This window comes from Phacochoerus africanus, chromosome 2 (assembly GCF_016906955.1).
Source record: "Phacochoerus africanus isolate WHEZ1 chromosome 2, ROS_Pafr_v1, whole genome shotgun sequence".
NCBI lineage: Eukaryota > Metazoa > Chordata > Mammalia > Artiodactyla > Suidae > Phacochoerus > Phacochoerus africanus.
In genome coordinates, this window is record NC_062545.1 from 278,938,616 (window position 1) to 278,964,894 (window position 26,279).

At 61.0% G+C, this 26,279-nt stretch overlaps 2 protein-coding genes, 1 long non-coding RNA gene and 2 other non-coding genes across 8 annotated transcripts; 1 reads left to right on the forward strand and 4 right to left on the reverse strand.

Moving 5' to 3' along the window:
* Positions 1-1,928: 1,928 nt before the first annotated feature.
* LOC125120544 (uncharacterized) lies at positions 1,929-11,168 on the reverse strand. Its single transcript, XR_007133339.1, has 2 exons — positions 10,547-11,168; positions 1,929-4,640 (listed from the first exon to the last, which is right to left on the reverse strand). It is a non-coding gene; the product is annotated as an uncharacterized LOC125120544 (long non-coding RNA).
* A 293-nt stretch (positions 11,169-11,461) lies between these two features.
* Positions 11,462-19,479, forward strand: DIPK1B (divergent protein kinase domain 1B). Of its 2 annotated transcripts, none has more exons than XM_047768972.1 (5): positions 11,462-11,584; positions 14,725-14,859; positions 17,510-17,617; positions 17,700-17,876; positions 18,279-19,479. In XM_047768972.1, exons 1-5 carry the CDS (start codon positions 11,522-11,524, stop codon positions 18,933-18,935), a joined length of 1,140 nt encoding a protein of 379 aa, XP_047624928.1. In that variant the 5' UTR covers positions 11,462-11,521; the 3' UTR covers positions 18,936-19,479. The 2 variants fall into 2 exon arrangements, with proteins under 2 accessions (XP_047624928.1, XP_047624927.1); XM_047768971.1 differs by having other exon boundaries at positions 11,463-11,584; positions 18,123-19,479.
* LOC125120546 (uncharacterized) lies at positions 19,396-24,918 on the reverse strand. Of its 3 annotated transcripts, none has more exons than XM_047768974.1 (6): positions 24,668-24,904; positions 24,111-24,151; positions 23,735-23,909; positions 22,712-22,778; positions 21,844-21,918; positions 19,396-19,984 (listed from the first exon to the last, which is right to left on the reverse strand). In XM_047768974.1, the coding sequence occupies exons 1-6, from the start codon at positions 24,888-24,890 to the stop codon at positions 19,702-19,704; spliced, it is 864 nt and encodes a 287-aa protein (XP_047624930.1). In that variant the 5' UTR covers positions 24,891-24,904; the 3' UTR covers positions 19,396-19,701. The 3 variants fall into 3 exon arrangements, 2 of the variants coding, with proteins under 2 accessions (XP_047624930.1, XP_047624929.1); XM_047768973.1 differs by having other exon boundaries at positions 19,396-19,987; XR_007133341.1 differs by lacking the exon at positions 23,735-23,909 and having other exon boundaries at positions 19,396-19,987; positions 24,619-24,918.
* Positions 22,533-22,667, reverse strand: LOC125121763 (small nucleolar RNA SNORA43). Its single transcript, XR_007133626.1, has one exon. It is a non-coding gene; the product is annotated as a small nucleolar RNA SNORA43 (small nucleolar RNA).
* Positions 23,833-23,963, reverse strand: LOC125121772 (small nucleolar RNA SNORA17). Its single transcript, XR_007133635.1, has one exon. It is a non-coding gene; the product is annotated as a small nucleolar RNA SNORA17 (small nucleolar RNA).
* Positions 24,919-26,279: the final 1,361 nt, after the last annotated feature.

Here is a 26,279-nt window from a genome sequence, read left to right on the forward strand (position 1 = left end):
CTTTATCCTGGAAAGCCGCTGCATCTTGGATCCCCCGCTGCTGCGGCTGGGGTGTAGGCCAGTGGCTGCAGCTCCGATTCGACCCCTAGCCTGGGAACGTCCACTGGCCGCAGATGCAGCCCTAAAAAAAAGGAAAAGAAAAAGCCTTTGACCCAGAAATGTCACTGCGGGAGCCTGTCCGAAGTTAATGATTAAGGCCGGGGCGTGGATGTAGCCGGTCACTCGCCCAGCCTCGTTAGAGAGACGCTGGCACATCCTAGATGCCCATCGAGAGGTGCCTGGCAACACGAATCAAGGGGCATCCAGGCGACCGAACGCTGTGCAAACATTAAAATAGCGCGATGGCCCCGGGCCCTCACCCTGTGGAGGCTTCCCAGGGGAACCACGTCCCACGGGATCCTCAACCTGCTGAACTCCCCACGTGTGTCTTTTTTATTGAGCTGAAATTCATATAACATAAAATTCACCATTGGTTTGGTTTGGTTTGGGGGGAGGCTGTGCCCACAGCTGACAGAAGTTCCTGGACCAGGGATCGAACCCATGCCACAGCAGTGACCATGCTGGATCCTTAATGGCTAGGCCACCAGGGAACCCCAAAATTTACCATTTGAAATTATACAATTCAGTGGCTTTTTTTTTTTTTTTGGTGTTTGTCTTTTTCTAGGGCCGCACCCACAGCACATGGAGTTTCACAGGCTAGGGGTCGAATCGGAGACCAGAGCCACAGCAACGTGGGATCCGAGCCGTGTCTGCTACCTACACCACAGCGCACGACAATGATGGATCCTTAACCCACTGAGCGAGGCCAGGGATCGAACCTGCAACCTCATGGTTCCTGGGCAGATTCGTTAACCACTGAGGCACGGTGGGAACTCCAGTGGCCTTTTCTCAGTATGGTCCCAATGCTCTGCCATCAGCACTTCCATGGAGTTCCAGAACGTTTTCATCACGCCCAAAGGAGACCCTGTACCCAGGAAGCACTCACTCCTTAGCCCCCTCCCCCAGCCCCTGGCAGCCACCAGCCCGACTTCTGTCTCTAAAGATTTTTCTATTCTGGGAGTTCCCGTTGTGGCGCATTGGAAAAGAATCCCACTAGGAAGCATGAGGTTGAGGGTTCGATCCCTGGCCTTGCTCCCTGGCGTTGCCGTGAGCTGTGGTGTAGGTTGCAGATGCAGCTTGGATCTGGTGTTGGTATGGTTGTGGGGTAGGCCAGCGGCTACAGTTCCGATTCAACCCCTAGCCTGGGAACCGCCATATGCCATGGGTGCGGCCCTAACAAAGCAAAAAAAAAAGGTTATTCTATCCTGGATATTTCACATGCGTGGACTCTCCTGTAGGCGCCTTTTGTGTCTGGCTTCTTTTACATAAAAGGTTCTCGGCGCTCCTCTGTGTGGCTCTGCGGGTCAGAACTTCACCCTCCTCCTGGCGAAGGGTGCGGGATGGACAGTGGAATTCATTCCATTCGGAGAAGGGCCCGCTCCTCCCTGGGTGGACATTTGCCTGCGCTCCTTACACTGAGCATCGGAGCCCCCGGCGAGACCGGGTGGATGGGACGCAGGGCCGCCCACGGGCCCTTCTCTCCCGCCGCCTCCCCGCGATCCTCCGCCCCCACCTTGTTTCGACGACGCAGCAGACCTTCAGGATCTATGAGACGAAAGCTGAGAGCTTACTAAGAGCTCAGAGCACCACTAAGGCGGATGAGGGCCACGGCCCGGGTTCTGGGCTCTCTCGGTCACTACCATGGAGACCGGTATGTACCGACCTTGGCGTTGCAAAATGCTCGTTCCGGGTCTGCCCACGGTCGGCTGCCGCCTCCGGGCCCCGCACGGTCTGTTCCTCTGCCCGCCCTCCACCCTCTCCCTCCTCCCCCGCCCCCCTGCTTAGATCTCGATGCCGATATCGCCTTCCCCAGAACACCTGCCGGCTGGGACCTGCGGGACCCCTGACCTCCGTCCAAGGTCACTGGGGTCTGGAGCCGTGGGATGAGCTGTGCCTGGAAGGGCCATCTGCCCAGGGCCCAGGTCTCCTTCTCCCCATTTTCCTCACGACATGCTTGTGCCCGAGACTGACAAGTTCCAGACCTCTGGGGTTGCTTGGTGCAGAAAAAGACTACATTTCCCAGCACGCTTTGCAGCGTGCGACTGAGATCGGGCCAATGGCGTGTGAGCAGAAGAGGTAAGCTGCTCTAGGTCGTCTCTTTAAAGGGAAAGTCGTGCTCTTCGGGTCCCTTTTGCTCTTCCTTCTTGGGGGAGAGTGGAGATGATGTTTGGAGCCGGAGCAGCCATTTGGGACTGCAAGACAGAAACCACATCCCGAGACGTGCGCCCAGAGAACGTCTCCAAGGGGGTCTCCGATCGCCCTCGGATGCCGACCCTCCGCGGGCTACGTGAAAGATAAACACACTTCTATTTCTATTTTACGGTCCCTTGATAAAACCTGCTATATGTTCACTGACTCTTGGGCTGTTTCCGAGGAGGTCGCTGTTCGGTCTGTGTAGTGACCCCGAGGTTCACATTCACCCAGAGCTTCAAATGCGGCCGCTTTGCAAAGAGGGTGTTTGAAGACACAAAACCAGAGGAAGGAGACGTGGGGGTGGGGCACGTGCTGACAGAGGCAGAGTTTGGAGCGTCACACGGCAAGCCAAGGAAGCCCAAGGATAGCCGGCAACCAGAGGCTGGGAGGGTCAGGGAAGCTTTCGCCCCTGGAGCCACTTCGGAGGGGGTGCTGCCCTGCTGACACCTGGCTTTTGGACTTCTGGCCTCCAGAGCTGGAGCATAGATCTCTTTTGCCTAAAGCCACGGAGTCTGCACCTTTTCTTTACAGCACCCACAGGGAACCAAGGCAGCTTGCCACTTGGAAAATTACACATTAAAGACACCCCCCTTTGGGGTCCTGATAGAGTCAGGAAGAACAGATCTGAATCCACGTTGGATCTGTTTCCTTTACTTTAACCTTGTAGCCTATTGCTTTGGCTGCAAGTTAATCAAGAAAGGAATGTTGCCAACAGCCTGAAATATACAGGAGGGCTCATTGTCAAGGCTCCTAGCTTTAAGGGTGTAACACTCTCCCCTTCACCTTGAGATAAAAAGCTGCAGAACAGGAAATAGCCGCTGTCTTGTCAGAGGCTCACAGGAACATCACCACCTCAGACGCCTACGGGCACAGCTGCAAGAACAAAGGGTTCCCGCAGCAACGTTTGCGGCAGCCAACCACACCCCGTCCCTTTTTAGTCGAGAGAAGCTTGAGTTCCAACACCTGCTAAGTTGGTTCTTTGGGACCAGAGTCCACCATCTTCCCCTCCCAGGCTCCACCTGGACCCATCACGGCATTGCCACGGTGATGCCCAGCATGACAGAGGGGCACACGGAATGGACTTGGTATTTCTGATGGAGTGCTGACCACTGCATGCCGAACAGGACAGCTGCCCCACTGATGGGCAGGATTCCTCTCACAGTCAGGCTCGGGAGCCCTTTGCACAGGGGTTGACCCCGAGCCTGGCATGCGGGCTCCATCAGACTTGGACCCTCTCAGTGCTGCGGCCGTGCCTTGCCCCGTGAGGCTGACACCCCTCCAGGTCAAGATGCCGCTCTTCCGAGCCCAGCAGTGGACTCCAGCGCCACCACCTGGGCTCCCGGCACTAAGTGGTGTCACGTGTTCCGCTTCCTTGGCAGGCTGGCCTGGTGCTTCTTCATCACAATCTCCAGCCCACAGTGGGCAGGCGGTCGAGGTGCCAGAGGCCCTTCCCCGCGCCCCAGAGCCCACAGCCCCTGGCAATGCAGAGCCTTGCAACGGCCTTCTCCACAGCTCCCTTCGAAGACTCTGCTCTCTCCTTCATCCCCTCCTCCTGGGCCACACGCCTCAGCAGGCAGCTCGGTCACTGACTGTCGGTCCCAGAGAGGAGCCCCGCTTCGGTCTCCTTGGAAACGACCCAGACGAAAGGGGGGGGGGGGCTGGGTCGATCCTCTGGGGACGTTCAGGACTTCACCCTGACCCTCCCAGGCTTGTCTTTGCTCCCAGCGGGACCCGCTGGCCAGCCTGGGTGTCTGCACAGGGATCGAGGGGATGCGAGCGGAACTCGGTCCAGCCACCTGAACTCCCAGGGGACAGTCCTGGCCATGCAGCCAAGTATCCTGACTCTTTGCCTGAGGACACCGGCTGCCGGGGGCGGGTGGGGGGGCCTGTGGTCCGAAGTGTGGGTGCAGCGGGTCTCCAAACGTTTTGTTTGGTTTGGTTTTGAACAGCTGAGTGTCAACTTGTGAAAACGTTGGACTTAACGATCTGCCAAGGGGGCTTCAGCCTCGGCCCCGGGTTCGGTTCTGATGGACGTTGCCTGCGGAACGAGCTCAGAAGACCCACGCAGCTCAGGGAGTCGCTTGTGGGTCCGAACACGGTCCCAAGGATCTGAACCGTCACCCCAAGCAGTTTCTCTCGCGGTTATTCGCAGAGTCTCGGCGGGCATCCAAACGGGTCCTTTCACTTTGCGCCTCTGCCCAGGTCAGCAGCTACCTTCTCCCAAGACCTCATGTCGTGGCTGCTGAGGGCGACTCTCACCTGGGGATGGCGAGACCTCCGGCTCCAAGGGAGGCTTCCCAGCCTCTTTCAAAGCCACGGCTGCGGCGCAGCTTCCTGACCGAATCGTTCTGCAGAGAGAGCCGACAGCGGTGAGTCAGGAGTGGGAGCAGGGGCCCGAGGCTCTGCAGAACTCCCATTTGTGTAATGTTTTAATTTTTAACATTTATTTTATTTTTTTCTTTCTCAGGCCGCACCTGTGGCATGTGCAAGTTCCCAAGCAAGGGGTCGAATCGGAGCATCCAGCCCATGCCACAGCCACAGCCAGAGCAACACCAGATCCAAGCTGCATCTGTGACCTCCGCTACAGCTTGCAGCAACAGCTGATCCTTAACCCACTGAGCGAGGCCAGGGATCGAACCCACATCTTCCTGGATACTAGTTGGTTTTGTTACTGCTGAGCCACGACGAGAACTCCTGTATCATATTTTAGATTCATACAAATGCTATCATATGGTATTCGTCTTTCCTTTTCTGCCATCCTTTGCTTCGTATGAGCATTTCTAGGTCCATGCATGTTGCTGAAATGGCACTATTTCCTTCTCTTTGTGGCTGAGTAGTATTCGATTGTGTATATGTGCCACATTTTTCTCTACTCATCATTTCCATGTATTGGCTATTGCAAATAAACATACAGGTACATATATCTTTTCAAATTAAAGTTTTGTCAAGATGTATGCCCAGGGAGTTCCTGCCGTGGCGCAGTGGTTAACGAATCCAACTAGGAACCATGAGGTTGCAGGTTCGATCCCTGGTGTAAGTGTAGGTTGCAGACGCGGCTCGGATCCTGCGTTGCTGTGTCTCTAGCGTAGGCCAGTGGCTGCAGCTCTGATTAGTCCCCTAGCCTGGGGACCTCCATATGCAGCAGGAGTGGCCCTAAAAAAAGCAAAAAGCCCCAAAAAAAAAAAAAGATATATGCCCAGGAGTAGGAGCTGGATCGTATGGTCGTTCTATTTTAAGCCATACTGTTCTCCACAGTGGCTGCACCAATTTACATTCCCACCGACATGTAGGAAGTTTCCCTTTTCTCCACATCCTCTCCAGCATTTTTTTTTTCTCTTTTTGCTATTTCTTGGGCCGCTCCCGCGGCATATGGAGGTTCCCAGGCTAGGGGTCTAATCGGAGCTGTAGCTGCCAGCCTATGCCAGAGCCGCAGCAACGCGGGATCCGAGCCGCGTCTGCAACCTACACCACGGCTCACGGCAACGCCAGATCGTTAACCCACTGAGCAAGGGCAGGGATCGAACCCGAAACCTCATGGTTCCTCGTCGGATTCGTTAACCACTGCGCCACGACGGGAACTCCATCATTTATGATGTGTAGACGTGTGTGTGTGTGTCTTTTTAGGGCTGCTCCCACAGCATCTGGGAGTTCCCAGGCCAGGGGTTGAATCAGAGCTACAGCTGCCAGCCTACACCACAGCCATAGCAAGGCCAGATCTGAGCCATGTCTGCAACCTACACCACAGCTCACAGCAACGCCAGATCCTTAATCCATTCATCAAGGCCAGGAATCGAACCCACATGCTCATGGATACCAGTTGGGTTCCTTACTGCTGAACCATGATGGGAACTCCCTGTATAGACCGTTTAATGATGGCCATTCTGACTGGTGTGCGATGGCCCCTCACTGCGTTTCGCTGATAATGAGCGATGCTGAGCGTCTTTTCATGTGCCTGTTGGCCGTCTGTATGTCTTCTTTGGAGAAATGTCTGTTTAGATCTTTTGCCCATTTTTTTCATTGGGTTCTTTGGTTTTCCTCATTGGGTTACATGAGCTATTTGTACATTTTGGAAATTAGCCGTCTTTGGTCGCAAGTCCCATTTGTTTATTTTTGCTTTTATAGCTATTGCCCTGGGAGACTGACCTAAGAAAACATTGGCAGCATTTACGTCAGAGAATGTTTAGTCCATGTTCTCTTCTAGGAGTTTTATGGTGTCATGTTTTTTTTTTTTTTTTGGTCTTTTTGCCATTTCCTGGGCCACTCTCTCGGCATAGGGAGGTCCCCAGGCTAGGGGTCGAATCGGAGCTGTAGCCACCGGCCTACGCCAGAGCCACAGCAATGCGGGATCCGAGCCACGTCTGCGACCTACACCACAGCTCACGGCAGCGCCGGATCGTTAACCCACTGAGTAAGGCCAGGGGTCGAACCCACAACCTCATGGTTCCTAGTCGGATTCGTTAACCACTGCGCCACAGCGGGAACTCCTAGTGTCATGTCTTAATGTTTAAGTTTTTCAGCCGTTTTGAGTTTATTTTGGTGTGTGGGGTGAGGGAATGTTCTAACTTCATTGCTTTACATGAGGCTGTGCAGTTTTCCCAGGAGACTGTCTTAGCTCCCACTGTGGCTCAGAGGTTAACGAATCCCACTAGGAACCATGAGGCTGCAGGTTCAATCCCTGGCCTCGCTTAGTGGGTAAAGGATCCGGCGTGGCCGTGAGCTGTGGTGTAGGTCACAGACATGGCTCGGATCCTGCGTTGCTGCGGCTGTGGTGTAGGCTGGCAGCAGCTACAGCTCCAATTGGACCCCCAGCCTTGGAACCTCCCTATGCTGCGGATGCGGCCCTAGAAAAGACAAAAAAAAGGCTGTCTTTTTCTCCACTGTATATTCTTGCCTCCTTGGTTGAAGCTTAATTGACCACAGGTATGTGGGTTTATTTCTGGGCTCCGTATTCTGTTCCATGGATCCACATTTTTTGTTTGTTTGTTGTTGTTTTGTTTTTGCTTTTGGGGGCCACACCTGCGGCATATGGAGGTTCCCAGGCTAGGGGTCAAATCAGAGCTACAGCTGCTGGTCTATATCACAGCCATGGCAAGGCCGGATCTGCTGCCTCTTCGACCTACACCACAGCCCACAGCAATGTCAGATCCTTAACCCGCTGAGCGAGGTCAGGGATCGAACCCACAGCCTTATGGTTCCTAGTCAGATTCGTTTCTGTTGAGCCACAAAGGGAACTCCCACATTTGTTTTTATGCCAATACCATGCTATTTTGTTTACTGTAGCTTTGTAGTATTGGCTGAAGTCTGGGAGGTTATGCTGCCAGCTTTTGTCCTTTTTCCTCTGGATGTGCTTTGGCACTTTGGGGTCTTTTATGCTTCCATTTTAGGATTATTTGTTCTAGTTCCATGAAATATCTTGGGTAATTCGATAGGGGGATTGCATTAAATCTGTAGATTACTTTGGGTGATGTGGCCATTTTAACAATATTAATTCCTCCAATCCAAGAGCACACATGGCAGTTTGAACTAGGAAATTTTACTGTAAGAATTACTGACTGGACCAGGGGGTTGGCATGAAGAGCAGACACGAGGTGTACCCTGTAGGGCTGAGCTGGAGTCCCACTCCCAGGCTGAGATCCTGTTGGGAGGGTACAGCTGTGGCTCACAGGATGGCAGAGAAGCCACTGTGGTGTCTGCAGAATTGGAGGAAACCTGCCCTCTGGAACTTGCTGGAAAACCCCTCTCTGGGTGTGGGGAAGGCTGATTGCAGGGTGGTGAATCCCAGAGGTCTGCTACGAAAACCTTCATGGGGCTCATCTTTTCAGCAAATGTGCTGGAGCAACTAGATACTCATGTGCAAAAAACCACAAACAAAATCCCAAAACCCCAAAGCAAAACACTGCCTTGATCTATACCTTGCACGATATTCAAAAATTAGCTCAAACTGATCATTGACCCAAATGTAAAACCTAGTACTATAGAACACTTAGAAGAAAACAAGAAGAAAATCTTTGTGACCCTGGCTTGAGTTCGGCAAAGATTTCATAGATTTGACACATGTGAACCATAAAAAGAAAAATATGGACACGTCGGACCTCATCAACATTAAACCTGGTCCTCTCTGGTGGTCCCACTGTGGTCCAGCAGGCTGAGGATTCGATGCCGTCTCTGCAGAGACTCAGGTCGTCCGTGAGGTGCTGATTTGGTTCCGGCCTGATGCAGTGGGTTAAGGATCTGGCGTTGCCAAAGCTGTGGCGCAAGTCACAGGTGCAGCTCAGGTTCGAGCCCTGACCTGGGAACTGCCATATCTTCTATACGTCACAGGTGCGGCCATTAAAAACAACAACAACAACAAAAGACAAAGCCGAAACAAAAACAAAAACAGGGTTTCCCTCCTGGCTCAGCGGTTAAGAACCTGATAGAGTGTCATGAGGATGCAGGTTCCATCCCTGGCCTCTCTCAGTGGGTTAAGGGTCCAGCATTGCTGCAAATTGTGGCATAGTTTGCAGATGAGGCTCCGATTTGACTCCTAGCCCGGGAACTTCCATATGTCGCAGGTGCATCCGTAAAAAGAAACAACAACAACAACAAAAACTTGTCCTCTTCGAAAGGCCTTGTCAAGAAAAATGAGAGACGTGCCACAGACAGGAAATCCTTGTCAATCACATATTTGATAATGTACCGGTACCCAGAGAACTGGCCAAAGACCCAGAAGGCCAGCCTTGAAGAAATGGAGAGAAGGAAAGCCACGAATCCCCCGACTACAGGCGGTACTGAAAGGGCAGAAGCAGAACTTGTCTGCTGAGCGAGTTACTGGGCTGAACTGGGTCCACTTTCCCAACATGTGATGATGCCGACTCGCCCTGACCCCAGGCTGCCGTGAAGCCAGGCGCAGAACAGTGTGGCGCATCCTTAACACCTGGAGGTAGAGCTGTGGTCCGGCAGTCCCGCTCCTGGGCTTCTATCTAGAAAAGACCAAAACTAGTTTGAAGGGATGCGTGCACCCCAGTGTTTATAGAAGCGCTGTAGTAGCCAAGGTGCGGGGGCACCCTAGGTGTCCATTGGCAGAGAGAGGTGGATGGAGAAGACGCGGTGTATGTAGCTGCGGTCGAGGGCTGCCCGGCCATGGAAGGGAAGGAGGTGGAGTGGGTCGGACGGAGAAAGACAGATCTCATGTGGCGTCAGTGTGCGGAATCTTTCTTTTTCGTCTTTTTTTTCTTTTTTTTTTGGCTGCCCCACAGCATATGGGTTCCTGGATCAGGGATCAGATCCAAGCCACAGTTGTGACCCATGCTGCAGCTGCAGCAACCTCAGAACCTTTAACCCACTGCACTGGGCCGGGGATCGAACCTGTGCCCTGGTGCTGCAGAGATGCCGCCAATCCTGTTGTGCCACAGCAGGAACTCCTGTGTGTGTGGAATCTTGAAGGATGATGCAGATGAACTTGTTTGAGATCAGAGACAGACTCTTAGATTTCAAGGGCAAACTTAGGGTTGCCAAGGGGGAGGGGGCAGGGAGGGCTAGACGGAGAATTGGGGATTGGCAGGCACACACTACTTTTCGTAAAGCAGATAAAGGACAAGGACCTACTGTACAGCACAGGGGGTTATATTCACTATGTTGTAATAACCTGTAAGGGAAAATAATCTGAAAATTATACATGTATATGTGTGTGTGTGTATATAAAACAGAGTCGCTGCTGGATCCCTAAAACTAACACGATATTGTAAATCAACTATACGTCAATAAAAGCAAAATAGAAAGTTCTCCTGTGGCACAGCAGGTCAAGAATCCGGCGGCGTCACTGCAGCAGCTTGAGTTTCTGCTGTGGCCTGGATTCCACCCTGGGTCCATGTACCTCAGGCACCCCCCCCCTCCCCCGAAAAAAGACTGGTATCTAGAAGATACAAAAGAATTCTCAAAACTCAACCAACAAGGAAACAAACAATACCCCCCAAAATGGGCAAAAATTCTAAATAGACACAAGTTGCAACTAAGACAAAAAATCTTCAGCGTCATCAGTCCTTAGGGAAATTCAAATAACCACAAAGAGACACCATCGCACTCTCCCTAGAAAGGCTAGAATTTACAAACGGCCACTAGCAAGCGCTGCCGAGGACGTGGTACAACTAGAACCCCCACCCCTGGGCTGAGATGGAAAAGCTGCAGCCAGAAGCTCCTGGCAGCTGAGGTGCTGAAGTTAAACCTTCCCTGTCCAGACGCTGGACCTCCCTGCTCCCCAGTGAAAATGAGTTACCTTCCCGCAGAGGCCTGACTGCAGGCTGGAGGGCAGCTCTGTTCCTGACCCCCGGAAGCCAGAATCATCTCCAAGGGCCCCCGGGTGACTGGCTGATCAAGCTGGTGCCTGGTGGCCCGAGTCCCAGCTGGCAAGGAGGGGTTGCTGAATTTCCAGGGCGCTCTGCCCAGCGACAGAGGCCAGATCTGAAGGCTGTGTTTGCTTTAATTCCATTTAGGCGCCGCGCAGGGGACGAGGCAGAGCTTACGGGGCTGGGCCGCGGGGAGGCCTTGAAAAAAGAGGGGGGACGGGTCTGCAGCCTGAAAGTGGTGGGGCGCACCGGGCTGGGCGTGTAAATACTGGCAGAGCTGCCCAGTGAAAAAGGTGCATTTTATTGTATTTCTTTAAAAAGCGGGAGAACGAGGCAAAGGCTGCCGCAGGGTCCACGGCCCCTCCAGACCCGGCTGGTAGGCGCGGGACCCCGCTCGGGGCCTCGCCCCAAAACGCTCCCCTCCCTAGGCTCCCTGGCCCTCCGTGGGACCTCCGCAGGCTGCCCGGCGCCATCCCCAGCCTCCGCTCTGCAGGGTCGCGCCAGACAACCCCGCGGGTGGCAGAGCCTCGGCTCCCGGGAGCCGGGGAGGGGGGCGCGGGGGGCGGGGCCTCGGCGCCCTCCTTTCCCTCCGGGGGCGGGCGGGGCCTCGGCGCCCCTCCCCTTTCCCGCTGGGGGCGGGGCGAGGGGCGGGGCGGGCGGGGCCGCGGCCCCCTCCCCCCCTAGCTCCGCGGCCCTCCGCGCCCCCGGCGCCCTCCGTCCTCGCTCTCGCCCTGCCGCGCGCCCCCGCCGCGCCCGCGCGCCCGCCCCCGCGCGCCCGCCCGGCTGTCGGAGGCGAGCGCTCCGGCGCTGACGCGGGGCGGGGAGGAGGCGCGGCGGCCGTTGCGGGCCGGCCCGCGGGGCTGAGGCCGAGCGGAGCCGGGCCCGCGCATCGGCCGGCGCCCACCATGCGGCGGCTGCGGCGCCTGGCGCATCTGGTGCTCTTCTGCCCCTTCTCCAAGGGCCTGCAGGTAGGCGCGCGCCCGGCCTCAGGGCCAGGGCCGCGGCGGGGGCGCGCGGCGAGCGGCCTCGGGGCCCGGGGCGGGGGTTGTGGGTGGGCGAGCGGAGGTTCTGGGCCAGCGGATGCTGTAGGGGGGCGGCCCCCGCCTCGGAGGCTGAAGAAGGCCCCCACCCCGCCACCGGCTGGCCCCGCTTCCGCAGGCCCAGAAGCCACCCCAAGTCCGCTCGCTCTCCTTCCCTTGGAAGGTCAGGTGTGTCCTTAGGTGATGGAGAACTTGGGATGCGCGAAGCACCCTAGAAGGACGCGGCCGCCCCCTGGGGCATCCCCCAGCCGGCCAAGGCTTAGTCAGGAGGGTGCCCTGACCCCACAGTGACCTTGGACAAATCCCTGTCCCTCTCGAGACCCTGCCGCCTGCTGGCGTGCCAGCCGCCCAGAACGCTGTCGCCTCTGCTTCGGGTGGCCTGAGTCTCCAGTCATCCAGGCCAAACCTATGACCTCGATACCCTCAGGACCCCAGCAAACTGGGCGGAAGGAGACAGCCCTGGCCAGAGCTGCCCACACCTCCCGGCCTCCCCAGACTCAGCCTGGAGCCAGGCCGGGGGGGTGCCCTCTGGGGGGGAAGGGTGGGAGCTGGGAAGTGGGTGCCTGGCTAGGGCAGAAGCCCTCCCTGCCTGCCTGGGCTCTGGGGGTGCATGGTCAAGGCGGAGCTGAGGGCCTGAGTGTCCTCCAGGCCCCGGGGTAGGGGACGCCAGGGCCACGGGCAGGCTGCTGCAGGGGAGGCTGAAGTCGTGGGTCTTGGACCCTGAGGGTCGGGCCCCTGAGCACAGCCCAGGACTGTACATGGACAGGAACTGGTGAGCGGCTCTGGTGGGTCCGAGCGCCCCCGCAGTGTAGGGAGGGACTCCGAGCCTCAGTTTCCCTGCTTGTGAAACACACACGGGGTGGGCGCTGAGGGTGGAGGCCGTGGTGTACATGGGCCCCTGGCCCCGACCGAGGCTGCCGGCCCTTGACTGTGCTGTCACTGTCCCCTGAATGACGCCCCCACCACAGTGGCTCCACAGGGAGCAGGGGCTGGCTGGGGTAGGGGAGCAGCTGTGCAGGACCCACTGTGAGAAAGACCCTCGCCGCCCTAGGGGCTAAGCCACTGTGGGACACCGGCCCCACGGGGTCAGGCTGGGTTGGTGGCGGGGGGAGGGGGGCAGGGACGACTCCTGGAGGAAGGGCCGCCTGGGAGTCAGTCAGTGCCCGCCCAGTGGATGGTGTCCTGGGAGAGAGGCCGCCACTTGAGGGCCCCCGAACAGGAGGCGGGGGTGCTGGGCGGAGAAGGGGCCGTGTCTGGGCTGGGCCTTGCGGCCCGTCTGTGAAGCCTGGGCCCAGGGGTGGGGTCCTGCGGCAGCTGGCAGCCCTGGCCTTGTCCTGCCCGAGCGGCGCCCGGCTCTGGCCCCGCGCACACGGCTCCGCTTTCCTGTTTTTTTTCCTTTGAACAAAACTGACGGAAACAGACACAGCAGCGGACACGGTGGCCTGAGGCCCAGCCCCTCCTCGCTCTGCCCCAGAGCCACCCCTGTCCCCCCACTCCGCTCCTGCTCTTCAGTGGCCTCTGGAGCTCCGAGCCGGCCCCTGGAGCTCTTGGGACCCCCCCACCCTGCTGCAGCCCTTTGGGCGGCAGGAGGTGGGGCCTGTGCCCCTCCTGGAAGAACCATCGAAGTGACCCCAGATGCCAGCCTGGGCTGGAGGCCGCTGCCCCCTCCCCTTGGGGGAGCCACTGGCCCTGCTTCTGGGCACCAGCCCCCGGCCCTCAGGTGGCTAGAACCCAGGACTCACCAGGATCGGAGCCATTCCCTGGCCCACGTGGGGGGGTGGTTCCTCCTCCAGGGGTGGGCTGCTGGCCTGAAGCCCCCGCCTCCTGCTCTCCTGGGCCGGGGGCCCGGCTCCCCAGTCAGGGTGTCTGAGCCCCTGCACAGGACAGCGCCTGGTACCTCCGTGCCATCAGCTGGACAGCATCTGGCGAAGGAGGCCTGTGATGTACCAGGGCAGCAGCTGGCAAGGGAAGCCGATGCCCTGCGTCTGGGCTTGAGGGCTGGATGGGAGAGCCAGTGTCCCCGACCCAGCTCACGAGGGGCTCTGGGAGACCTGGCGAGGGGCCGAGCCCTTCACAGGGCACTTCCCGGCCCACCCCGGGCGGCCGGCACCTGCGCGTCCTCTCTGTGCCTCCCTGCTCTTTGCTGCGGCAAGTTAAACCTCACGCCAATGTCACGTCTTCACCCCTGCTAAGGGCACAGCTCAGGGGCACAGTCATGCCCTACAACCATCCCCACCCTCCTGCCGGCCCGGAACCTCCTCATCTTCCCGAACCGAAGCTCCGCCCCCACTCGCCACGCCCTCCCCATCCTCCCCGCCCCCCCAGCCCCTGCGCGCCGCTTGTCTCTAGGGACCTGACTCCTTTACTGCAGGTCCCTGCTTGCGTGGGTCACACAGGGCTTGTCTCGCGTCTGGCTCACTGCACTAGACACGCTGTTCTCCAGGGCCATCCCTGTCGCAGCCAATGTTGGGATTCTCTGCCTGTTCATGGCTGAGAAATATTCCCCCGTGTGGATGGATGGCATTTGGCTTTGGCATCTGCTGATGAACGTGGGTTGTGCCCACCCTTTGGCTGCGGTGAACGTGGGCGTGTGAGGCTGGGTCTCTTAAAGGCTCCTGGGATGACTGTGCCACCAGGGCCCTGCCCTCTGCATCAGTAGCTCCCTGCCAGCCCTGGTCCAGCCGGAAATGTCCCCCAGCAGGAGGACAGTGCACAGGGGTCAGTGCTTCTCCAGCCTGACCTTGTGCACAGGTTAAATGTCATGATGAATTGAGGGCAGGACAGGAGGACAAATTGTTCAAAATATCTTCACTCAGCAAAATAAAGAGTCGTCCACGCTGTAGCCCCCTCCTTTTGACATTTTTTTCCCCTTCCTGTGAGATTTAAAGGTCTAAGAGCCACCAGGCCCCTGCCAGCGCCCGGTGGGTGGAGGGAAGAAGGAGAGAGGCTGCTGGGTGGCCGCGTGCGTGGCGGCCCGCCCAGAGGGCCCAGCAGAAAGGCTGGGGTCCGGGAAGTGGGGTCAGCACCCCCAGATGTGGCACTTGCTCACGTGCCCCCTCCGCCCGCAGGGCCGGCTCCCGGGCCTCAGGGTCAAGTGTGTCTTCCTGGTCTGGCTGGGCGTCTTCGCAGGCAGCTGGATGGCCTACACGCACTACTCATCCTACGCGGAGCTCTGCCGCGGGCACATCTGCCAGGTGGTCATCGTAAGTGTCGCCTCGGGGCGGGCCTGTGGCCTTCCTCGCGCCCCCGGCCCGCTCTGGTGCCCTCAGAGGTGCCAGCTGATGGGATTTTAGATGGGTTACCCCGTGCCAACTGCACCCTGCAGGGCTGTCTCTGGCTGGCCGTGGGCGAGGCCAGGGGAGGCCAGGCAGGTGCCCCGTGCGTGGAGCACAGGTGGGAGGCTGGGGACAGGCGTGCAGCTGGGAGGACAGGCAGGCGCTGGTGGCCTTGCAGGCCGCTCCTGGGGACGGGGAGCCACCAAGGAGGCTGGAGGGCGTGGTCTGCTGGGCCTCCTGCCCGCAGGCAGCGCCAGCATTGCTGCTGGAGCCACGGCGTGCGTGTGCCTGAGAGTGCGTGTGAGCCTGTGTGTGCTCGCACGTGTGCTCCTGGGCGTGCACACCCGGCCGACCCACTGCTTCTGCTGACACCCCATGACGCTGGATGGGGAAGTGATGCCAGCGAAGGGGCCCTGGCAACCTCCTGTCGGCCTTCCGGGGCCCGCGGGGGGCCCAGGCCGACTGACCCGGGTCCCGAGCCTCTGCTCCACCAGGGACGGGCCTGGGAGGCCCTGCCCTGCCGCGACAGAGCTCCCGGGGCCCTTGGGAAGCCGCGAAGGAACCTGTCTGCTTGCCTCACGCCGCTGCGGCCTGGAGGGTCTCCCCTTCGCAGAGCGAGGGCCGCTTCTCCTGGGGACGGCGTGGTGCCCAGGAAGGGCTCAGGCGGGCCTGTTCTGGCCAAGGTCCCACAGGGCCAAGCTTGGGACGATCCAGAGGTGGCGGTGAGGGAGGCAGGGGTCCAGAGAGGGGAGAGCCCTTGTCTCACGTGACATGACCTGGGAGTGCCCCCCCAGGGCCAGGCCAGCGCTGGGCTCAGAGGGTGCAGAGCCCGGCTGGGGGTGGCAGTGAAGGCCTGGGGCCTCCTGTCCAGATACGTGCACCAGTGGCCTGCAGGAGCCAGGCCTGAGCCACGCGGGACACACGGCCCTGCCCTCCAACAGTTACGGGGGCACCCCGGAGCAGAGCACATGGGGCGGGGGCCCAGCCCTGGGAGGTGGGGGTCCAGCCAGTATGTGCAATGAGCAGGCGGCCAGAGCCAGGTGTTCTCTGAGCGTTTCCTGTGCCCGAAGTTGCCCCCCAACATGCAGAGGATGGAGGGGCTGGGTGGGGGTGGGGGAGCAGAGGAGGGATGTGCCCCCCCCACCACCACCAGGGGACCTGCAGCTTCCGTGTTCCCACAGGGCCCTGGCCTTCCCACTGGCAGGGTGGAGGGGGGTGTCTCCCGGGCTGCTGGGCCCAGCTCTCCTGAGGCCTGTCCCCAGGGCCGTGGGGACACCCCCTCCTTCCCAGAGGAGACCTGCCCGCCCCAGGGGGGTGCCAGCCTTCTCAGAGATTCCACAGCTTGTCCAGGGGCACCCAGTGGGAGGGCGGAGGCCAGACCAGGGGTCGGGGTCAGGTGCCCATGGAGCTCTGGTGCTTGGCTGGGCCCCCTGCACCATCCTGTCTGCAGGCAGGAGGGGAGGTGTCGGCTGAGGGCCGATGGACGCCCTCCGCTCCCATGGGAGCCCCTCCCCAGCCCTGCGGGCAGTGTGGCGGGCAGGCCCCCTCCCGGCACAGGCCCTGGATGGCCCTGCCGCCTGCTTTCCTAGGCAGACTGCCTCCCCAGGCCCTGTGGCTCTGCGGTTTTGGGGGGGATCCGAGCAGACCCCCTGTGCTGGAGGGCCTCCTGCAAGGCGGCGGGATGACAGTCTTTCCATCTCGGTGAACCGCTGTCATTCTCAAGACTCCAGGCCACCTCCACGTTCATGGCTCCGTTCCCGTGGGTGAGCCCGGGCCTGAGGTGCGCGGGCGGCCCTGCCGCCTCCCCCCACACGGTGGCGCTGTGCTCTGCACCCTCCCTTCCCTCTCCTTCCTGGGAGCTGCTCCACCGCGGCCTGGGCGCCATGGCAACGGCGATGGGCATCCAGGATTCACCAGCACCCTCTCCAGACACCACAGTCCCCCCCCCAACCCCGCCACCCCGCGGGGCTGACTCCGTCTCCTCTGGCTTCACTCCGGCTCGGGTCCGTCCCGACCCCAGGACACAGGGGGTTGCAAGGCTCTGTCTAGAGCCAGGGAGGGGCCGGCAGGGGTGCAGCCTGAGGGCTTCCCGCCGAGGCAGGGGAGGGGCCTCCCCCTTAGGCGGGCACGCCGGCCGCACGCCGACCGGCATGGTCAGGTAGCGGAAGCCCGGTCAGCCAGGCAAAGGCAGGGGCCCCGCCAGGAAGAGCCAGACGCCTGCTCAGGGGCAGCTGTGCTCACGGGAGGCCTGGCATCTCGCAGGTCAGTGGGCACAGCTGGCAGGCAGCTGGTGACTCTGGGAGGCAGTTTCAGACCTGGTGACTGTAAGGCCCCTGCCAGCCCCACGGGTGCTCAGGGCCGGCAGAGTGGCTCGGGCATGGCCGGCTGCAGGGCTCCGGGCCCCTTCTGAGAAGTGCTACAGCCTAAGAACCGCGGGGTTAATGGCCGGTGTGAGGGGGCCCCTGCCTGCCCGCCCAGGGTGCAGCAGGGGATGGGAGGCCCCTGCAGGCAGGGGCGGGGGCCGAGAGAGGAGCCCCTGCCTCCCCAGGCCACTTCCTGGCGTCCTGCCCCTCCTCAGTGTGACCAGTTCCGCAAAGGCATCATCTCAGGCTCCATCTGCCAGGACCTGTGCCACCTGCACCAGGTGGAGTGGAGGACCTGCCTCTCCTCCGTCCCGGGCCAGCAGGTAAGCCCGGCGGGGTCGGGCGGGGTCCGTCCCGGGGAGGCAGGCGGGGACCGAGCGCGAGGAGCCCTGTGGTCCCGCGCAGGTGTACAGCGGGCTCTGGCAGGGCAAGGAGGTGACCATCAAGTGTGGCCTTGAGGAGAGCCTCACCTCCAAGGCGGGGTCGGACGGGGCCCCCCGGCGGGAGCTGGTGCTGTTTGACAAGCCCTCTCGGGGCACCTCGATCAAGGAGTTCCGCGAGATGACCCTCAGCTTTCTCAAGGTCGGCGGCCCCCCTGGGGTCCTGCGTACAGGGCAGGACGCGAGTTGGGGGGAGCCCCAGGCTGGCCGGGGGTCCGGGCTTGAGGACCCGCCCCAGGGGCATCTGTGGGGAGCAGGGAGGACGCGGGAGCGGGGAGGCCGAGGGCCGGAAGTGAGCAGCGCCCCCAGGGGGGGAGAGGCGCGGGGGTCTGCTGTGCCGCCGGCTGGCTGACACCCGGCCCCCCTCTCTCACGGCCCCAAACCTCAGGCCAACCTGGGGGACCTGCCGTCCCTGCCCGCGCTGGTCGGCCGGGTCCTTCTCATGGCCGACTTCAACAAGGACAGCCGCGTGTCCCTGGCCGAGGCCAGGTCGGTGTGGGCCCTGCTGCAGCGCAACGAGTTCCTGCTGCTGCTGTCCCTGCAGGAGAAGGAGCACGCGTCCCGGCTGCTGGGCTACTGCGGGGACCTGTACGTCACCGAGGGAGTCCCGCTCAGCTCCTGGCCGGGGGCCACGCTCCCGCCCCTGCTGCGCCCGCTGCTGCCACCGGCGCTGCACGGGGCCCTGCAGCAGTGGCTGGGGCCCGCCTGGCCCTGGCGCGCCAAGATCGCCATGGGGCTGCTGGAGTTCGTGGAGGACCTCTTCCACGGCGCCTACGGCAACTTCTACATGTGCGAGACGACGCTGGCCAACGTGGGCTACACGGCCAAGTACGACTTCAGGATGGCCGACCTGCAGCAGGTGGCGCCCGAGGCCGCCGTGCGCCGCTTCCTGCGGGGCCGCCGCTGCGAGCACAGCGCCGACTGCACCTACGGGCGCGACTGCCGGGCGCCGTGCGACACGCTCATGAGGCAGTGCAAGGGCGACCTGGTGCAGCCCAACCTGGCCAAGGTGTGTGAGCTGCTGCGGGACTACCTGCTGCCCGGCGCCCCCGCCGCGCTGCGCCCCGAGCTGGGCAAGCAGCTGCGCACGTGCACCACGCTGAGCGGGCTGGCCAGCCAGGTGGAGGCGCACCACTCGCTGGTGCTGAGCCACCTCAAGAGCCTGCTCTGGAAGGAGATCTCGGACAGCAGGTACACCTGAGGCCAGGCAGCTGCCCGCACAGGGGGACACGGCAGGGCGGCGGCTGCCCGTCGGGAAGCCCGGGAACCTAAGATGTAAATAGTTGCCCTGGCCCCTCCGGCGGCCCCCCTGCCCAGCCCGGACAGAGCGGCACCTGCTGGGGGCCAGGGGCGGACACCAGCCTGACCCGCCTACCCAGCCCTGGAGCCACCGCAGGCAGGGTGGGGCCGCCGCCTGGGGCAAAGGTCGAGGGGAGCAGGAGCTGCGCCCCCAGCCCGGGTCAAGGCGCAGGTCTGGGCCGAGAACGTCCAACACCCTTGTCCCACCGCGCGGGCGGCTGCTCAAGACAAGGCAGCCCAGGCTGCAATTCCCGTCGCTCACTTCAAGGGCCGCTGGATCCCCACACCCAGCGGGAAAGAGCCCCCACCAAGCTGTGGCCCCGATCAGGGCCTCGGCTCATCAGACAGGAAGACGCAGAACAGTTTATTCAAGACCCGTTTATTCTCTAGACACCCTTCTCGTTGAAGAAAAAGGCATTAAATCCTTCCATTTTGCTTAAAACACATGTTCCAAAGCGTCACCTGCAAGGTCCACATTCTTGGCACTGCCTCTTAAATCTCATCCCAGATACTTCCGGGCGGGCGGGCGAGGTCATCCAGACGGTGAGGACAGGGGGCACCCCCACGGCCAATGGAGGAACAACCGGCCGAGGGGCGCCCTCCTGGGCCCCGCACGGTCCCCGCACGACATGCCACGTCCCTGGATCCGTCTGCTTCCGCTTCCACGGCTACTGCCCCTGCCAGGCGGCACTTGGCACATGCAGAACCCAGCCTCCTCCGGGGGCTGCCTTCCCAGCTCCGCTGCCCCCGTCACCTCCAGCGCGCTGGAGGGGGTGCCGGCCCAGGCGGTGGCTTCCTGGCTCCAGGCTCCATGGGAACCGAGGACCGAGCCTCAACAGCCGACTTTGCAGACAACACAGTGGGCACGCGCCCTGGTGCTGGAGCCGGGACCACTGTCCTCTCGCTGGCTGAGCTTCCTCTCCTTGGCTGGTGGGCCTCAGGATAGCGCGGCTGCTGGAATGAAAGTGGACACGGCTGGGGCCTCCTCAGCCTTCTCCCCCCACCCACCCCCCCACATCAGGCCCAGGCCCCCCATTCGGCACCCAGCTTCTAGGGGAATCCGCCAGCCAGGGTGCACTGGGACGGGGTCCCAAGTGCCCCTACAACCTGCCCCTGAAGCTGGGCTCAAAAATGGACGTGGCACCACCCGTCCTCCTCTCTGCCCACTTCCGGGAACCCCAGCCACCCTGGCCCCACGCCCGCTGACCAGCCCCAGACAACTGGTGCGCAGGGACAAGTCCACACAACCCCAGCAGTCCCCTCGCAGTAGCCCCCAGCTCAGGGTGACCATCCTCTTAAAAAACCACCTGGAGTTCCCGTCGCGGCTCAGTGATAACAAACCCAATAGGATCCACGAGGATGCGGGTTTGATCCCCGGGCTCACTCAGTGGGTTAAGGATCCCAAGTTGCTGTGGCCGTGGCATAGGCTGTCAGCTGGACCCCTAGCCTGGAACTTCCACATGCTAAGGGTGTGGCCCCAAAAAGCAAAAAACCAAAAAAACCCCGCTCACTGGGAGTTCCCAATATGGCTCAGCAGTAGTGGACACAACTAGGATCCATGAGGACACGGGTTCGACCCCTGACCTTGCTCAGTGGGTTCAGGACCCAGCGGTGCCACGAGTCGCTCGCTTGGATCTGGCGTTGCTGTGGCTGTGGTATGAGCCAGCATCTGTAGCTCCGATTCAACCCTTAGCCTGGGAACTCTCACATTCTGTGGAGGCAGCCCCAAGAAGCACACCCTCCCAAAACTTGGATGAAGAACCAACCATGCTGGGAGTTCCCGTCGTGGCGCAGTGGTTAACTAATTCCACCAGGAACCATGAGGATGCGGGTCTGATCCCTGGCCTCACTCAGTGGGTTAAGGATCTGGCATTGCCATGAGCTGTGGTGTGGGTCGCAGACGTGGCTCAGATCCAGCATTGCTGTGGCTGTGGCTCAGGCCAGCGGCTACAGCTCCAATTCAACCCCTAGCCTGGGAACCTCCATATGCCGAGTGCAGCCCTAAAAACCAAAAACACAAAAAAAAACAAAAAAAACCCCAACTACATTAACAGAAATTGGCACATCGTAAGTCAACTATACTTTAAAAGAAACTTTTTTAAATAGAAAAAGGAATAAACCGAATTGCTTATCAACTATATGTCAGTTAAAAGAATCAAGCAGATAAAGGCTCCCCCGATGGGGCAGGAAGCACCTGCCCCCCTGCCTTCCTGTGTGGTCCCCTCCCTGAGGGCACCAGGGCTGGCTCACCAGCTCTGCTGAAGCCAGCTGCCGCCCCGAGGCCTCCTGCCAACAGCCAGAGTGACATCCCGGAGGCGGTTCTTTCTGGCCCAATTCAGCCTTCAGATGCTGCAGCCAGAACCACCCAGCCCCACGAACAGGGTGAGGTGGCCCAGGTCAGCTGAGGCTTTCCCGCCTCCCCAAGTGGACTCCTGCCACGGGGCTTCCATCATCAGCTACCCGAGATACCAACTCTCACCCCTCAAGGCACAGCCAGGAGGGGGCACTGTGCGCTTGTGCCAAAGCCGCCCACCCCCGGCCGCCCTGACTCCTGGGCCTGATCTTGGCAGCTGCACCTGGACGGGCATCTCAGCACAGCATGGCTTGGGCAGCAGGGAGGCGCCCCCCGCCCCCCCCTCCCCAATGCTGAGACCCCAGGCAGCACCTTCCCCAGTTCGGGGCCTCACCTCCATTCTCCTGGGGCCCCCGGGGCCCAATCACTGACCACCCCCCAAAAACCATCATTTCACACACGGCCCCAACCAGGTTCCTGCAGACCCCCAGCCCGTCGCCCCCCACCCCCAACCTACCTGTCCAGGATCAGAGCCACATCTGCAGGTCTGTCCCACGGACCAGTCACGCAGGACCGAGCTGGGCCCACGGATCTGAGAAACGAACCCCATCAGTGAATCCCCCCGAAAGTGACTTTTCTACAGCAGGGTCTGTCGCCCTGTGGTTTTACCGTGTGGGGCCATCCTGTGCACCCCTGGCCTCCACCCACCAGGTGCCCCGGGGGGGACACAACTGCCCTGACCTAAAGCTTTTGTTCAAGCCCCAAACTTAGCGGGCCCTCCCCCCCCCGCCCCCGCGAGGGTGTCGGCACAGTCCCGGTTTGGACGGCCGTCCTCCAGGGCTGCGGTCACTCCGCCAAAGGCTCCAGAGGCCTGACCCACCCCACCAGCAGGACAAACGCCAGGAGTCAGCCTTCAGTGGTCCTTCCAGAAGGACCCGCTCCTGGCCAAGGACCCTCAGAGTTCGAGCTCCGGGACCAGGGGGCTCTGGGCCCTCCTCGAGCCCAGCCCAGCAGCTCCCAGCAGGGAGGCGCTCCTCCCCAGGCCGAGCCGACCGGGGAACCAGGACAGACGCCCTCCGAGGCGATCCCACTGTGCCCAGAGTGGGCCGTGTGCACACAAGGCTCACAAGCTTTGACAAATGGTCCGGGGCTTCAGGCCACAGGCCCGCACACAGGGGGACAGCGCCTCCTCGTGGCAGCTCTCAGCCATGTCCGGCTACAAACCATTCTTAGTGCCCAGGTTTGGAGCACTGAGCGTAGAAATAGCCGCTTCCTCTTTGCCCCAAGGTCACAGGTGCAGCAGAGCAGCTGCAGCCGTGGCGCCGGCAGGTCCGGCACCTGCAGGGCAGCACCCCTGCCCCCGCCCCAGGCCCCACACCACTTACCGTGGTCTGGATCCTGAGGGGGGGGTCATTCTCGCCTGTGGTTCAGAGCCTACCGTCACTGCCCTTCCTGGATCAAACAACAAAGACGTCTGGTTCAGAATCAGCAAGAGAACAGCTGGCCGCCTGCTTTACCACTGCTAGGACCTAAAGCTCACGGAGGCTGGGCGTTCCCTGTGGCACAGTGGAAACGAATGACCCAGAACCGTGCGGTTACAGAGTCAATCCCTGGCCTCGCTCAGTGGGTTAAGGATCCAGTGTTGCCGTGGCTGTGGGGGAGACCAGAAGCTGTAGCTCCCATGGGACCCCTAGCCTGGAAACTTACGTACGCTGCAGATGGGGATGTGGCCCTAAAAAGCAAAGCAGAAAAAAAAAGCTAACAAGGGCTGCTGCTGACAAAGGAATCCTGTACCTTTTCTAGAGGGGCAGCCTAAAGTGGGAATTAAAAAGGACTTGGACCGCCTGTGCTGGCACCCCGGAGCAGGGGGGGGTTGAATGAACTTGGGGGATCACAGTGGAACCAGGAGGGCCCTCAGAAATCTCCCCTCGACCGGAGAGCTGAGGGAGGTACCAGATAGATGACGGATCTGAGCAGCACACCGGGACCAGGTGAGGAGAGAAAACAAAGCTCTGGAATTTCAAGTCTCGCGGCCTCGAGAGACATGATCCTACCACGGAGCACAGGGAACTGTGTTCCGCGTCCCGAGACAACCCCAAAGGGAAGAGCACAGAGAATGCGTGTGCGTGACGGAGTCACTGTGCTGCTCAAGCCAAGTTAACACTGCCCGTCAGTGCTGCACTTCCCAGTCCAGAGAAAGCGCCCGCTGCTGGCCTGTGGGACCGTCTGTGTAACGTGCGAGGCGGGCAACTTCATTTCCGGAGTTTCTGGCTGCAGCTGCCCATCAAGGTCTAAGACAAAGGAACAACTCTGCTCTGAGAAGCGCCGTAGCGACACATGAATACTCTGTAACATTTTGACCCTAATGATTCAAATTATTTCAATTAAGCAGCCCTCAGAGGCAGAACCTCCAGATCTGACGCCGGCCGAGAAGGAGCAAAGAATGAGCTTCGCAGGAAAGGCCTCGGGTGGCCTGCACGCAGGCCCAGCAGCCAGCACCCAGGTACGTGTCAGACCATCAATCATCCAGACGTCCACCAGCCAGAACACTGGGCGTAGACAAGCCTCTCTCCTCTCTGCCACCTAACGACACAAATGCGACACAGCAGCCACATCTGCAACGCCTCTAGGGGCAGTGTGTACGGAACACGCAACAACTCCCGTTTTCACTTCCCGGACCACGTGACTGCAGACCCACCGGCCACGAGGTTCACACAGACGCTGCCAGACCCCTCAAACAACTACGCTCCGGGTAACCTGCTCCCGCAGCAAAGGTCAACTCACCTGAGACCCCGGCAGGCGGCTCTGGTCCCCGCAGGCCAACTCTAAAGAAAACAGCAACCAGCACTTTGTCAGAACCTGACAAGTTCACAAAAAGGCCCTCACCGGGCTTCCTCTTGCGGCCTTCGATCTCCAGGCCTACAGCCAAACCCAGTCACCTCCCCTCTTCCTCCCTGCTTGACGAGGGGTGCGGGGAAAACCAAGGGCACCAGCGGCGCTGTACCAAGATGCCGAAGCTCGCAGGTGACCCAGGGACTGGGGCTGAGGTGCAGCTTCGCCTTTCCACCAGGAGGCAGCAGCACTCACGCGCGCTGCGCTACGTGTAACAGCCCCCCGCCCCCCCAGAACGCGGACGCTGCCCGGGAAGCAGTGACGGCCCGTTTAAAAACCAGGGGGGCGCAGCAACACGACGGCACTTCCTCAAGGTCGCAAGGAGGGAAAGCGGCAGCGTGCGAGGCTCTTCCCCTTGGACTCCCGCCGAACGAGCCGCGTGGACGAAGGGGGAGCCTACCTGTGAACCGCCCCGGTTCGCCCATCAAACCACTGCTACCTCCACGCACCCCGAGACCTCGGCGCTTGGGAGGGTGCGGCGAGCGCCGCCGGGTTCGCGATGCTCCGCGGGGGCGCCGGGACCTCGCCGCGCACCCCCCAACACACACAGGTCTTGGGCGCACAGGGAGGCGCAGCTCCGGCCACCGGCCCCCAGGCCAGCGCCGCGAGGAGTCGGGCACTGCGCACGGCGTGGATCCGAGCTCCGGCCCGGAGCGCGAGCCGAGCCGCCATGGCCGCCGCCGCCGCCGCCGCCGGAAAGGACATGCGAGCGCGCGCCTCGCCTTTTATAGCGCGGACGGCGGCTCGCGCGGCCCAATCCGCTCCAGCCCCGGGTCCGCCGCCGCTGCTGCGCCCTCTAGCGGAGCCTCCCGGCCGCACCGCGCTGCCTCCTGACCTGGGTCGGGCTCAACCCTCGCGTCCCGCCCCAGAGCCCGCGAAGCCCCGTAGGAGGTCCCGTCTCCTGCCCGCACGTGCGTCTCGAGCCGGTGGGGCGATCCTCGCGGACCCCTGGGGCCTCTGACTGTAGCGTGGGATCTACCCCCCGTGGGCAGCAGGACGGCTCGCATCCTCTTTTGTGAAGGGCACGTAGGCACCGGATAACGTCTCCTGCAGTTACTGTCCCCAAGCATCGTGAAGTTGGGGCCACCTCTCTGTTCCCTGCTGAAGGGCCTCCTGCTTTCTGGGAGCCCTGGCTGAGATGCTCCCGCCTGCACCCCGCCCCAGCCTCTCCTGTAGGGAACTCTGCTCACCCTGCCAGGAGGCGTCTCCCAGATGCCACCGCTGACCGCTGGGCTAGGGCTGCGGGCGGCACTGGGAAGCGACATTTTGCTTCCTTTTACATGGGAGCTTCTGAGGTGGGGTCAGGAAGGTCACGCCATGAATTCGTTAGTCCCCTGAGACTTCTCACAGGCTGACAAGTTATTGCTAATTTGGCAGATCGCCCCTCAGTGTGACATCGCAGTGGGGGCTCCACTGAGAATCCTACAGGGCTCCCTGCGATTAGCCATTAGCCGCATCTGCCCTCTGACAGCGTGGGGCTCGCAGACCTGCCTCCCGGGGCTACCCTGTGGGCCAAGGCCTGGCGGTCCCTTCGGCCTCTTAGCCAGGAGCATTCCAGCAGTGCCAGTCGAAGGCGGGGTGCCCTCCCCTCAGAAGCACAGTGCCGACAGAGAGAGCCTTGGGGCCTGGTGTCCAGGGGACAGGCTGAGCTGGTTGGGGGAAGGCAGGACCCTCCCACCTGACAGCCAGAAAGGGGGAGGGGGGCGAGAGGAGGGAGAGAGGGAGGGAGGGAGGGAGACCAGCTGGGAAGCTGGAGACCCGATTCTCCAAGAAAGAGAAGTTTCCAAAACTCTGGAGGGGGTCCCCGGGGCCCTCTCGAGGCAGCCAGGCTCCCCCGCCGGGGCCCTGTCCCCAGCTGTCCTGCTCCGAGTCAGATGTGATGCTTTCGTTGACCACGTTGATGAACTGGGTGCGGGTGGCATGGATGGTGGGAGCCGGGTGCTCCCTGCCTTTCTGGTGGCGCTGGGACCAGATGGAGGGGGCAGTGGTGAGGTACCACCTTCCCGAACAGCTCCTGGAGTGGGGAGCGGGAGTGTCACCGGGCTCCGCCACACCCCAGCT